General features: G+C 42.8%; 1 protein-coding gene across 1 annotated transcript; it reads right to left on the bottom strand.

The window, feature by feature from the left end:
- Positions 1–4,662: 4,662 nt before the first annotated feature.
- GDF2 (growth differentiation factor 2) lies at positions 4,663–9,582 on the bottom strand. Its single transcript, XM_026720476.2, has 2 exons — positions 9,020–9,582; positions 4,663–6,757 (listed from the first exon to the last, which is right to left on the bottom strand). The coding sequence occupies exons 1-2, from the start codon at positions 9,435–9,437 to the stop codon at positions 5,844–5,846; spliced, it is 1,332 nt and encodes a 443-aa protein (XP_026576261.2). The 5' UTR covers positions 9,438–9,582; the 3' UTR covers positions 4,663–5,843.
- Positions 9,583–13,156: the final 3,574 nt, after the last annotated feature.

The following is a 13,156-nucleotide window of genomic DNA, read 5'->3' as shown; positions in this document are numbered from 1 at the left end:
TGGAGAAGAACTAAATAAAGTAGACCACTACATATACCTTGGCCAATAGATCTCAATGGAAGGAGATACAATAAAGAAAATTGAATGGTGTGTTAAATGTGATTGGCAGGCATTTGGCAAGCTAAGCATAATTTTAATAGGTGTTTTGAAATAACAAAAAATTTGTATTTGTCATAAAAATACCCAGATATTTTACTTCTCAATCTTAAACCCTGATTTATTCATCGATTCTGTTTGAACTTCAATTTTCATTTTTTTTAGAAGCCAATAAGTAAACAAACAAATAAATAAAAAGGTCGATGAGATAAATGCCAGAAGAGCAGAGACTAAGGGCTTTGGTGGTGGTGGTGAAATGTCCTGCTCTAAAGACATAGAAGCCCTCCTAGCACTTAATCCTGGGGTGAAGTAAGTCTAAGGTCAGGATGGAGCTTCTTCTTTGGCCAACTAGTTTGTAATGGACCAGCCTTTCATCTGCGCTTGTTCTGGGAACTTTTTCAGTGAGGGACATTTGCTTGACCGATAAAAAAATGGATACATGCAGCACACCCCTGTCACGTCATTCACTCTCAGGCCAAGTGGCATTATGCCAAGAACTGAAGAAGAGTAAGACATTGTAAATGCTCCAACTGGAAGTTTTAAAGAAGAGATTGGACAACCACTTATCTGAAGCGGTGGAGGGTTTCCTGCCTAAGCAGGCAGTTGGACTAGAAGACCTCCAAGGTCCCTTCCAACTCTCTTATTCAATTCTATTCTAAATAGTATTTTATGATTTAGCTAAAAACGTTGTTATTATCCCTGCTCCTGGCTGTACTCTGCATTATCCCCAGAATGCTGCTAATCCGGAGGTGACTTTGGTCTTCGTAACTGTAATCAATTAGGATTTCCTTGTAATACCACCCCTGAACATATGGTTGCTAGTTTCAAGACAAATAGATGTTGACAGACTGAAACCCTTGGCGTTATTTCATTGGTCTTCTGCTAGTGATAGAAAGACATAGAAAGGAGGAATCACCGCAATTCTGGCTGGACGACCCTAGGTGGGTGCAGGGATGCAATCTGCCCTTAGGGAGATGGGGCAGCATGAGAAACCTTTTGTCTGGGGGTGGGAGAGAGAGAGAGAGAGAGAGAGAGAATTAAGTAATTAAGTCATCCCTTCCTCCTCTGCTGGTCACATGGACCCTATTAATCATGAAATGCTTGCCCTAAGTCCAGGAGGAGCCCAACGGAAAGCAGCCCCACTTCCTGGGGCTGCTGAACTGAGTCGGTGGGCACCACTGGGAATTGGTGAAGGTAAAGCAAAATCCCATTGCCTTTGGTTACAGTAGAAAGTGTGTGGAAGGAAGGGCAATTGTGTTATAGGCAACATTATTTGCACTTGGGAATTTCATAAATAGTTGCCTCTGATTCCCCTCGGTCTTCTTAGCAATACTTCTTTAGGTATCTGGAGTAAATCACAGAGATTGACTTGGAAGCACTTTGAAAACTGTGCAGTAATTATGAGCAGTCAGCATAGATTGGTCAAGAGCAGGCTAAAAACAGAATAAGGTTCGTTGAACTAACCTTATTTCATTTTTCTGACTAACTTTCTTAATAGGATATGGGAATAGTGTAGATGTTATCTCCAACTTAGCCAAGCATCTGACAAAGGATCCCAGGATAGTTAAGGGTGGGCTGCATGGGTTGGCAGCTAAGTGGATACACAACTGGCTTAAACAGCCTATTCAGCAGCTGCTCTCGACCAGCTGCCCAGTGGGCCGAAGTCAACTGAGATATTGTAATACTTAGTCCTTGGCCCTTTCAGCCAGTTTATGGTTAAAAGGAAGGATGATCAGGTAATCCCCACTCAACCTGATCCATGCATGCACCTTTGTGAAGGAATTCAATTTCCTCTATGGGGAATCCTGGGTGTCTTTGTAGACAGTGGTGGGATTCAAAGCTTTTTACTACCAGTTCTGTAGGCATGGCTTGGTGGGTGTGGTGTGGCTTGGTGGGCATGGCAGAGGAAGGATACTGCAAAATCCCATTCCCTCCCCACCCCACTCGCCTGCTTTCCAGCTCCATTCTCCTGTGCAGAGCAACAAAAGAAGACCCAGCCAATCAGCTGGGACTCAAGAGGCAGAGAATAGATGGGGCGAGGCCAGTCAGAGATGGGATTTGCCAGTTTTCCAAACTACTCAAAATTTCTGCTACTGGTTCTCCAGAACTGGTCAGAACCTGCTGAATATACCACCTCTGTTTGTAGATCCTCTTGTGAAGAAGAAATTCCTGACCAAGACCAGGGCTTCTATTCGTCGCTTCTTTGGTCTGGCCAAGATTCTACTGGGTTGCTCTATTGCGTGCAGCCATACATCTTTCCTGGTGATTAAAGAACCATATTCATTTTTTAATTTTACTTTTTAAAAAATAATTATCAATATACATTTGTGTGTGTGTGTGTGTGTATCTGTTTTAATAGTATTTTATTTATGGCCATAATATTGATTGATTGAGGAGTGCTGATTTTTAAATACATATTTTCTATGGTTATTCTTAACCATTTTTGAATAAGTTTAAAATTTATTTCTAAAATAAAAAAATAGGTTGAATAATTGATCTCTTTTTCAAAACAGGAAGTGAAGGTTCAGGAAAGAAAAGGTATAGAACTATAGCTGGTCAGAAATGTAGACACAATCAATAGTTTTCAACCAAAGAAAACAAACAAAAACAGCCAGGTAAAGGTTCCCCTCGCCCATACACGTTAGTCATTTCCAGCTCTAGGGGGCGGTGCTCATCTCCGTTACAAAGCCGAAGAGCCAGCGCTGTCTGAAGACGTCTCTGTGGTAATGTGGCCGGCATGACTAAACACCGAAGGTACACGGAACGCTGTTCCCTTCCCACCAAAGTGATCCCTATTTTTATCTGCATTTTTACATGCTTTTGAATTGCTGGGTTGGCAGAAGCTGGGACAAGTAACAGGAGCTCACTCTGTTATGCGGTGCTAGGGATACGAACCACCAAACTGCTGACCTTTCTGATCAATAAGCTCAGTGTCTTAGCTACTGAGCCACCGTGTCCCTCTAAAAACAGCCAAGAGAAGCGGAAAACTCACATTTCATATTAATGTAATTTTAACGTAGAGTTTTGGAGTCTTCTCAGTGATGTGGATTCAAAGTTTTTTACTACCGGTTCTGTGGGCGTGGCTTGGTGGGCGTGGCAGGGAAAGGAGACTGTAAAATCTCCAGTCAGAGGTGGGATTTGCCAGTTCTCAGAACTATTCAAAATTTCCGTTACCGGTTCTCCAGAACTGGTTAGAACCTGCTGAAGACCGACCGGACAAGATATACGGAGGGAATATTACCCTTACATCCCAAAAGCGATGCCGGAGACTTCTCTTGAGCCGGAGCAGCTAGAAAATTATAGCCTGGCCTCCAACCTCCCGTTTGAGGCTGAAGTGGTGGAAAAGGCAGGGGCCTCTCAATTCCCCATTTCTGCTCAATCCCGGCACATTGACTATTGACTGTTTGGACCCATTTTAATAGGGCTCCTGTATTGGCTAATAAGGATTGCAAGGTTTATATTATGTATCAATATAACATGACATTTTTAAGTTTTGAACTTCTTTTTATTATTTTATATTTTCTTGACTGTAAGAAGCCCAAAGCATCACGGGGTGGAAAGGCAGGGTATCAACTGAAATTGAAATTAGTAAGTAAAATAAGAACGTGAGTCTCCCCAGCCCTCCTATTTCCATCTATGGACACATTCAATCCCTTTCAGTGAGCATGTAAAAAGGGAAAGTAAATGGGCCCAAAGGCTCCTTGGTGCTCTCTGAGTTTGGCTTGTTTACCCGTTTCAATCCTGAGCTACAGATATTCTCCTTTACTGGTAAATGGGCCTCTGAAGGCAGTTTAACTGATGAGCTACAGATTTATCTATGGAAAGGCTCAGAATATTCAGAAGGTCAAGGCTTTGTGGAGAATAGAGATAAAGGATTCCATCCCTCCGCAAAAGTCATGTAGTTCTGTATGTGATCACTCAAGTAGGTCTCATCAAGAGACAAAAATAGAAGCCAGATGGATAAGAGAACTGGAAAGGAGATACTGGCTGCTTAGTCAAAGAAAAGCACCAGGAAGAAAGAGCTGAGATGGAGATTCCTTCTAGGATTACCTGACCTGCAAAAATCCAGGTGATCACAAGATAGCAGCAAAGAAATGCCGAATGCAAATATCTTGCCTGTCTCATAGTGATTGCTGGGGGTTTTGCAGCCCATTACGGTGGTGTGTCTTCTAGCAGCCTGTTTGGGCCAACATAGATTGGTAACAGTTTGGGCTTTCAAATACCTGTTCTTTAAATCCCAGCCTCTAAGCTTTCTATGGGATGGCTGGGCTGGTGTGTGGTTGGGGAGGGATTCCCTGGATGGAATCTCTGCCTTCTGGACTCACCTCGGCAGAGCAGAGGAATTTGATGGCCAAGGAGATCTTATACTTTTTTCAGATGGGACTTTAGATGATTAGTAAAGTCCTTATTTTTCCAACAAAGTTTATAGGACTTCTCTTTTATATCTGGAGACCACAAAAACTTTTCTGTGGAGAGAATCACTCAGTTAACAGGCACATTCAGGGCTGGTCCTTTAATGTTTGCTTTAGAACTGCCCATGTTTGAGGTAAAATGTGACAAGTTAAATTCATAAAGCTTCCTTTTATTTTGCTTATTTCTCTCCTTGTGATAATGGAATAGTCCCTTCTCTGGAATGTCATTTAGTGCTATTTCATTGCTCCATATTTATTCATTTCTTTATTGAGCTAGCTACTCCTATCCTCTGTACCTTTTTGACCCAACCAGAACGCATAGTTGAACATTATGACCAGTGATGTATTAACCGTTGAGCATGTTATTAGGGCACCAGGCCCAAAGGGGGCACCACAAAAACTTTTATGTAGCCTAAGCTTGCTTCGTTTGTACAGAATGTGCAAAGGAGGAGGGGGGGGGGCACCAAGATTTGTCAGTACTTAGGGTACAAGTGAGCCTTAATCCACCACTGATTATGACATTTTAGAGTGCTGAATCCCACAATTTAGACAAGGATTACTCCATGAAACAACAACTTGTTTGCAGTCCTGTCCTAACTTCCTTCCTTTCTACCTACTTTGAGTGTCCTCTCTATGGCAGGTGGGTGAGGGTGGGAATGTCACAGGTGTCAGTCCCACCAAATCTATGGTGAGTTTTAGAATAGAGGCAACATATCAGACTCCCTTTGGGATAAAGGAAGCTCCCAGAGTGCATTTCATGTACCAGACTTGTTCAATTATTATACTTCAGTAATCTTTATAGTAGTCAGATTTCAATATCATTTCTAAAATATTTTTTCACTGCTTGGAAAATAATTACACTGCTAGAAAAGTATTTCATAATACCTTCATTCTACATAATTTTTATATGATGGAAATGTGGAAAAAACACTTCCTGTCTTTGGGGGTTGGAAAAAAAAGTACAGTTCTGTAAGCATATGTGATATTGGCACAAGAGTCACAAGAACTCCTGCAACTAGACCTACTGTGATCAGTGGTTCGTCTTCTGGAAATTGCTCCTGCAGTCAATAAGTCCCCACAAATATTTATAGTACAGTTGATGGGCACAGACAGAGGGCTTTTTAATGATACCTTCCTAAAAATATACAGTAAGGGTATAAAAGAAATATTGTAGGGGGAAAAAGACCTATGTGAGGGAGATTCAGTCTACAAATTAGTGATTCCATTCTTAGTCATTGGTTTACAACAAGTACCGTTCTATGAGAAATTCAAAAGAGAAAGGGCTGCACTCACAAGTTCATGTTTAAATTATGAACAAGAGGCCCTCCTCTCATACTACCGGCAGCCACATTCTGCGACTTTCATCCCTTCGTATTCATATTTCAGGGTGGGGGTTCCAGCCTCATCTTTATAAAGCATGGAGATGGCTTCCAGCTTCGTGGGAACACAACAGGCCTTGACAGCTTTCTTGGGGTTTTTGTAATGGACCAGGGTCTGGACGATCGCATGCTTGGTTGGGGTGACATTGTCAGTCAGAGGATAGAAGCAGCCCCCTTTGCACTGAAACGCCTCATAATCTGGAGGAGCAATGATCCAGTTCCAGCCAATTTCTTTAAAATTCACATGGAGGGTTGTTTTCCGGCAATGGTTGAGCTCAATACTTCGCTTGCTTCTGGACAGGGAGTGATGGGTCCTGTGGACAGACCAAGAATTCCGCCTGTGGGCAGCATGGTCCTTTGCTAAACTCTTCAGCAAATCCTCCTGTTCATGAGCCACCATTTCCTGAAGCTCTGCGTGGTTTGCTTTGACTCTTTTGCTGTGGTCATTAGAAAACAATATCAGGGAAGGTAGATGGTTTGAGTCAGGAGCCACGCTGATGTTCAGATGCTCACAGTTGAAACCACTTGAATCGTAGCTCTTCACGGCGGTCTCCAACCGGTTGACAGTCCTGGTCTTTTCTGCCTTGACCCATTTTTTCACAGTGCTGGACACATCAAAGGTCACCCAGCCACATCCCTGGATTTCTCTGGAGGCAAGGAAGTTCTGTACACCCTCTGCTTCCCCCCAGTTATCTCCTTCATGCACATCATAGATTACTACGTTTCCATGAACAGGAGGAAAACACTCTTTATGACATGCAATGTGGATCCTCAGCTCAGCTTTAGTTACTTCTTCATGCCATGGGATGGAAACGTTGAAGAGCAAGATATATTTCTGATTTATTTCCAGTGAAGACAGAGAAGAAATATCTGATGGAGAAAATGATAAACACTGTGATGATTGACTCTCTCTAGCAAGAAAGGAATTTGAACCTGAATATTAGTACATCCAATGCTGAACATTCAACACTTCATTACCAGTATTACTAAAATGCTAACATGAAACAAAGTAAAGGAATTAAATTATTCCTGTATAAGTAAAATGTAGTATTAGAAATATGGGGAAATGGACATATCTTCCAGCATATTATAAACTGCCTGGAATCATTGATTGAGATGGGTGACTATAGAAATTGAATAAATAAATAAAATAAAATATTATTGATGAAAAAGAAATCTATATGTAAAAAACAAAACGAAACCCAATGACATAGCGGTCAAGGTGTTGGACTAGCAACTGGGAGTGAGTGTTTAGGTATAGAAGTTGGTTTGGTGATTTGGGCTTAGCCTTCCCTCTTAGGCCCAACTCACCTCACAGAGTGGCTGTTGTAGGGAAATAAGGGGAGGAAGTACCAAGGGAGGCTGCCCGCCCTCTTGTTTACAAATATAACATCTAGAAATTGCAGGGAAAGGAGTTTTGCACAATGAAAAATCAGATGTCCTCAGAAAATGACAATGTTTTCCAAATAAATAAAAATAAGTAAGCAAAGTAAGTAGCTATATTGTTCTAATCACAAGAACTTTGCGGAGCGAGCTGAGCTGAGTGACTTTCTGCCTGCCAGAAAGTCACTGAATGGGCTACCATGACTGAGGGGGCCTCAGACCAGGCTTTCCTTGGTTCTAACCCAACACTAAGCATTCCACTGCACGGGCTCTGTCTAAAAAGAGAGGGGAACTTCAAAGAATGGATAATTTGCATGGTTTTGGTTGAACAATTAGTATCCATTGGGAAAGTTATCAGCCTAAAATTCTGCTGAGTCAAAAGGCCAAGATTAAATTGGGTTGACTTTGATTTAAAAAAAAAAAACTCTCTTGAAGGCTTCCTAGAGACTTTAGCACTTTATATGGGCTCCAAATCTATGTTTATCAAAAGAGATTGGAGGCATTAGCGGGTTTCTTTGCCTATATGTGTGAATGTTGGGTTTAGTACTTTTGCTGATGATGTGTTCAATATTTTATCTGTGACTTTGAGTTGGTGGGATACAGAGAGGAGGCCTTATCTAAGGGGGAATGGGAGATTTGCCCATCTTTTCTCCTTCCATATAATCTTACTTGTGTGTTTATTACATTTTTAAACCATCTGTAACACTTGGATGGCTCTGTGTTAATCGATCAGTTCATTAAATGCCTTTCAGAAGAAGAGTTCCATGTTGATCCACCTTTGGTGATGAGCAGGGTTGGGACTTCTTTCACGAAGCCAAGCAAATTAGTAAACAAGCACACAATTAATGGCAGTTTCTTGTATGTTGGGGAGACAGGCTGTTAAGCCCTGCTTGTATTTGTCCTCAGTTTTTAGGTCAATTGACCTGTTTCTGAATCTCCTCCGAAAAAGCCATTGTAACCAAATAGTCCCGCCCTAACATTTGTTCTAGCTTTTTCTTTTTCTTTTTTAATTTAGTACTTAAAGACCTCTTCCTCCTGGAGCAGAGCTGAAAACTTTTTACTCCACCTGGCAATACTGTAAATGACGCACCTGATAGCCAAGACAGTTCAGCCAGATTAATTAGAAAACCACCGAAGCATCATCGGGCCATTATCAAAGCCAGACAGTTTTGGCTCAGGAGAACACACAGGTCAGGAGGAAGTGAAATCGCATTGGCTTTCTTTTGGTTTCACGACCCACCCACCCTACCCCTGCAAATGTTCATGTCTCCAGAGGTTTCTAGAACACCCAGAGATTATTCACGGCTGCACTGCATGCTTTAGCTCAGTTGTTCTCCACCTGTGGGTCATGACTCCTTGGGGGGGTAGAATGACCTTTTCACAGGGGGGGTCACCTAAGACCATTGGAAAGCCATAATTTTATGGTGGGGGTCACCACAACATGAGGAACTGTATTAAAGGGTCGCAGCATTGGGAAGGTTGAGAACCACTGCTTTAGCAGAACTGCCAACCTGCACTTTAAAGAAATTATATAGAAGTACTAACATTCATCTGAGAAACTTATGTAAATTACATTGATAACTTATTGGTGCTTTCAATCTTCTTTTTTAAAGCTTCCATTTTTATATCTTACATTATAAAAGAAAACAAGTGGAAAATATTTTTTAAAAAAGCCATATGTGAGTGGACTTTAGGATCCCAACTGCCACCTCAAAACACTGTAGCTTACCCGTTGAAAACTACTCATACCTTCAGGTCTGAAGCTGCGCACAATGTTGGCAATGGGACTGGAGGACTTGTCCTGGGTGTATCGGTTGTATAAATCAATCATGAATTGGGGTGGTTCCTCTTTGATCTTTTCTTGTGAAGGTATCGCCGATAAGTTCAAGTTCCTTAAAAAATCCACTTTCAGGTTCTCCAGAAAAGCCTTAAAGTTGAAATAGGCCTCTCCCTCCCTATTTCCAAGTTCACCCGGAGATTTGTAAGAATTGTCCTTGGTGGGTAAACTGTGCTCGTTTCCCAGGGGGGTTCCGCTTTGTACGACAATGAGGATGGCATACAGAAGAGTCCAGGCACCAAAATATAACATGTTGTTAAATTTCCAAGGCTGGGGAACAACGAATGATCCAGAACAGCAAAGTTTTGTCTGATGAAGTCTGAAGAACATGCTGTGAATTTAATAAAAGGGCCTGACACTTTCTGAAGCTGTGTTTCTGCTGTGTGTGTGCATGTTCTTTCCCAGCCCCTTGTGGATCTTCAGATTGGTTGTCCACTTGCCCTTATCTCAACCATTGATGTTCCAGTCCAGCCTCTTATCTATTGAGGCTCTTCACTAATGAAGATTCTATAAACATCAGGCAAACCCAGATGGCTTGTGGCATCCAGGAAAGAATCTGCTTGCTTTGGGGTCATCATTGCCTAATTATGTTCCTTTATCGTTTCCTTGCCAGCAACAATACATATTTTAAGATTCTTGGGGAAGGCATATGGCAGACTGTTTTCTTGGTTCCCACACCAGGCAAAATCAAAATGAGAACGGACAAGAAAAACTCATTTTGATTAGCCTTCATGTACACGTCACCCAGGTTGAGGAGTTCTGTTTTTTCTATTACAAGGCGCAACAATCCCGTCATTATGTAAATATTTGAAACTTCCCCCATTATCTTTCCATTGCAATTGCTTTTACACAGAAGGTTCTATGCGATCTTTTCAGTTTTCCCTCACTAATCAGCACTGTGTGTGCATACGCCAAGGCAGTTAACACAATGACAGTCTTCCATACACACACACACACACACACACCGACAATCTGAGCTGAAATACTGATGAACTTTCAAATATCTCCTCCTTCTCCCATTCTGCACTGTGGCGTAGGGCTCCTTTTTCATGAGCACAGGCAACATGGCATGCGTTTCCTTGGCGTGGGGCCCTGGGACACGCAAGTGCTTTGAGGAAGGAAGGAAGGACGCCGTTCTTGTGGCTTCTCCAAAACAAAAACTTCTTCTGGGCCAGTTATGTCTGGGAAACCTTTGTGCTCAAGACTGCTTGAGTCTTTTCTGAGGCTGGTCTTCCACATGTGATGGATGTTTCAGTTTCTGACAAACCATGGGAAACCTGTATGTTAAAAAGAAAGAAAATCATTTTGGGCAGAACCAGGACGAAGGCAAAGTCCGCTGCCCTTTGTACTGCTATCACACTGCAGTTGCCCCCCCATCCCCACCCCCAGACAGGAGGATGTAACTGGACCAAGCCAAAGTTGATTTGTGGGGAGGGGGCCTGTGTTGGCCCTTCTTTGGCTCAGCTCCCATGTTCCTCTGCTCCCCTGGGCTTGGACCCTCCCCAAGCAGCTGAGGGGAGAACCCCCAGTGGCCCTCGATATCCACACAGGGGTGGGTGGGTTCCAGAGGAACTGTCAGTGCTTAACAAAACCCAAAAGAAATGACCGGAGACAGGAATCTGATTGATTGGGATGGTCTTCTAGGTAGGTGAGAAATATTGATTTTTATTTCACAGGGGTGATACGGTCCATTAGACACAGGAGGACAATCCGTGCCTGCAGCTGTTGCTCCTTCCTTTGATTTATTCTCTGGGTTGGACAGAAACATCCACCAGATCCAAAAGTGTAATTTACAAAACTGTAAATTATAGTTATTTTGGTTTTAACAAACAGCAACACATTGCTATTTTTCATAATTCAAGTTGATATAAGCTTACCACCTTAATTTAAAAACAGCACACATTGCTATACTTTCCATTTTGTAAAACAATACACTAGGACTGAGAAGGGTGCCATAAAAGTTTGATAATAAACAAAAATAGACAATTTATTATAAAAATTGCGTTAAATGCAATTAACAGGGTGCCATTTTTTATCAAAGGTCCTCACTCGTTTGACCTTTGAACATCCCTAGAAGAGCAACTTGTTCTTGGACGTTTGCAAATTCTTGTGCGATGGGCTCCCTTAGACTGCCTGTTGGCCTCTGGCCTGATTTTTGATAGACCCTCTGAATTTGAAGAAGAGAAAGCCAAACTTTCCTTCTGCCTAATGCATGTATTCATGGGCTCCAGACGCCTCATCCCACCGGTCTGAAGGAGAGGGATGAATTGGTTTTGCTGACGGCCCAAAGATTCTTCCCTGACCTGCTTCGGGCAGCCAGTGGGAAAGAACAGAAGGACAATGGTGAAAGGACATGAGGCTCCCAGTCTATTAGCCTCTGATGACAGTCAGAGCTGATTTGTCAAAGCAGCTCAAGCAGGACAGCCCTGGTGCCTATCACGCTCCTATATTAATCAGGGAAAGTTAATCTGTGAGAACATTAATGAATACAAATTGCTCCCAAAGGCCGATGAGGCATTAGATTCACTCTCTGAAATCTTGGTTCGTATTATCTCCCAAACAGAGATTCCTGTCAGGATGGTCAGAGATGATGAAGACAAATGATCAGCTTTGGAGGAACATGCTTCCCTCCATTAGCATCTGAGCGCCCTTAATGTGGAGGATGGTTTCACCACTGACCCAGCTTCAGAAAATGGGCGCAGCTGCTTGCAACAAAATATTTAAATTATCTCATTATAAGGGATATTTTTGCAGAAACCAGCCCTGTGTGAATATATATGATGTACCCACAAATATTGCATCCTTTATGAGACCTGAGGACAGCTAATTGTGAGGGGGGGTCAGCCCCCCTTTATATCTTCCAATACAAGGAATTTGTCCCCTAAGATACAGGCAGCCCTGCCTTGAGAAATGGAGGGGGCTTCTTCCCTGTTCAGGAAGGAAGAGAAGGACACAACTGTGCAGCCCTCCAAAGAGCGAAGGATCTCCAAAACACACGCCTCCCTTCCACGGAGGCTGTGGAGATCCAGAAGGAGGTGAGGTTACAGGCAGTCCTCAACTTATAGCAGGTGTTTGAGTGACTGCTTGAAGTTACAAGGGCAGTCGAAAAAGTGACCTACGGCCATTTTTCACACTTAAGACTGTTGCAGCAGCATATCTCTATCCCCCACCGCCCCCGTGGCCATGTGATTTGAATTCAGGGTCTTGGCAGCTGACTCCTATCTATGAGTGTCTCGGAGTGTCTTGGGGGCCACAGGATCCCCTTCTGTGAACTTCCTGTGACAAGCAAAGTCAATGGGGGAAGCCAGATCCACTGAACAACCATGCTACTAACTGAATTGCAGTGATTCACTTAACAAGAAAGGTTGTAAAATGGAGCAAAATTCACTTAACAAATGTCTCAATTAACAACAGACATTTTGGGCTCAGTTGTGGTCATAAGTTGAGGATTACTGTATAAACATAAGCTATAATAGCCACATTGGTTAAAATATCCAACCCAGACTCCAAGTGGGGCATTTCCTCCCTCACCCGTGGACGGTACCATTTAAGCCCCGCCCCTTCCTTTGAGCTGGCGGGGAGGCCTTACCGCTTACTCTTCTTCCTTTAACGGGGCTCAAGCAGCGCCTTGTTCGACCAGAGAGCAACAAAGTGGAGGAACTGCACCGTGTGTGGGAAGCTTGAATGGTTGGAGGCTCTCAATTCCCTTTGCTCTTTCCAGAGTCACCTCAGTTTGACTGCTCCTCCCTCAGCCGGTCTCATGGCTACAGAAGATGATTAATGTCTCCAGAGGCAATTAAAACATGCAATTACGTTACAATTGAGGCTGTTGCCTGTTTCCTGTCTCCCTGTGGTGGAAATGATGTTTCTCATTGTGTGCAATTACAACCAGAAGATACTTCCTATGACGTCAGGTAACAGATAACAGATAACAAATAATCAGAGTTGGAAGGGACCTTATAGGTCATCTAGTCCAACCCCCTGCCCAAGCAGGAGACTACACCATTTCGGGCAGATGGCAGTCTAATGTCTTCTTGAAGGTCTCAAGT

This window comes from Pseudonaja textilis, chromosome 8, assembly GCF_049901715.1.
Source record: "Pseudonaja textilis isolate UNSWEBS1 chromosome 8, rPseTex1.2, whole genome shotgun sequence".
NCBI classification, from domain to species: domain Eukaryota; kingdom Metazoa; phylum Chordata; class Lepidosauria; order Squamata; family Elapidae; genus Pseudonaja; species Pseudonaja textilis.
The sequence above is the reverse complement of the archived record's forward strand: the minus strand, read 5'-3'. Positions and strand labels throughout refer to the sequence as shown.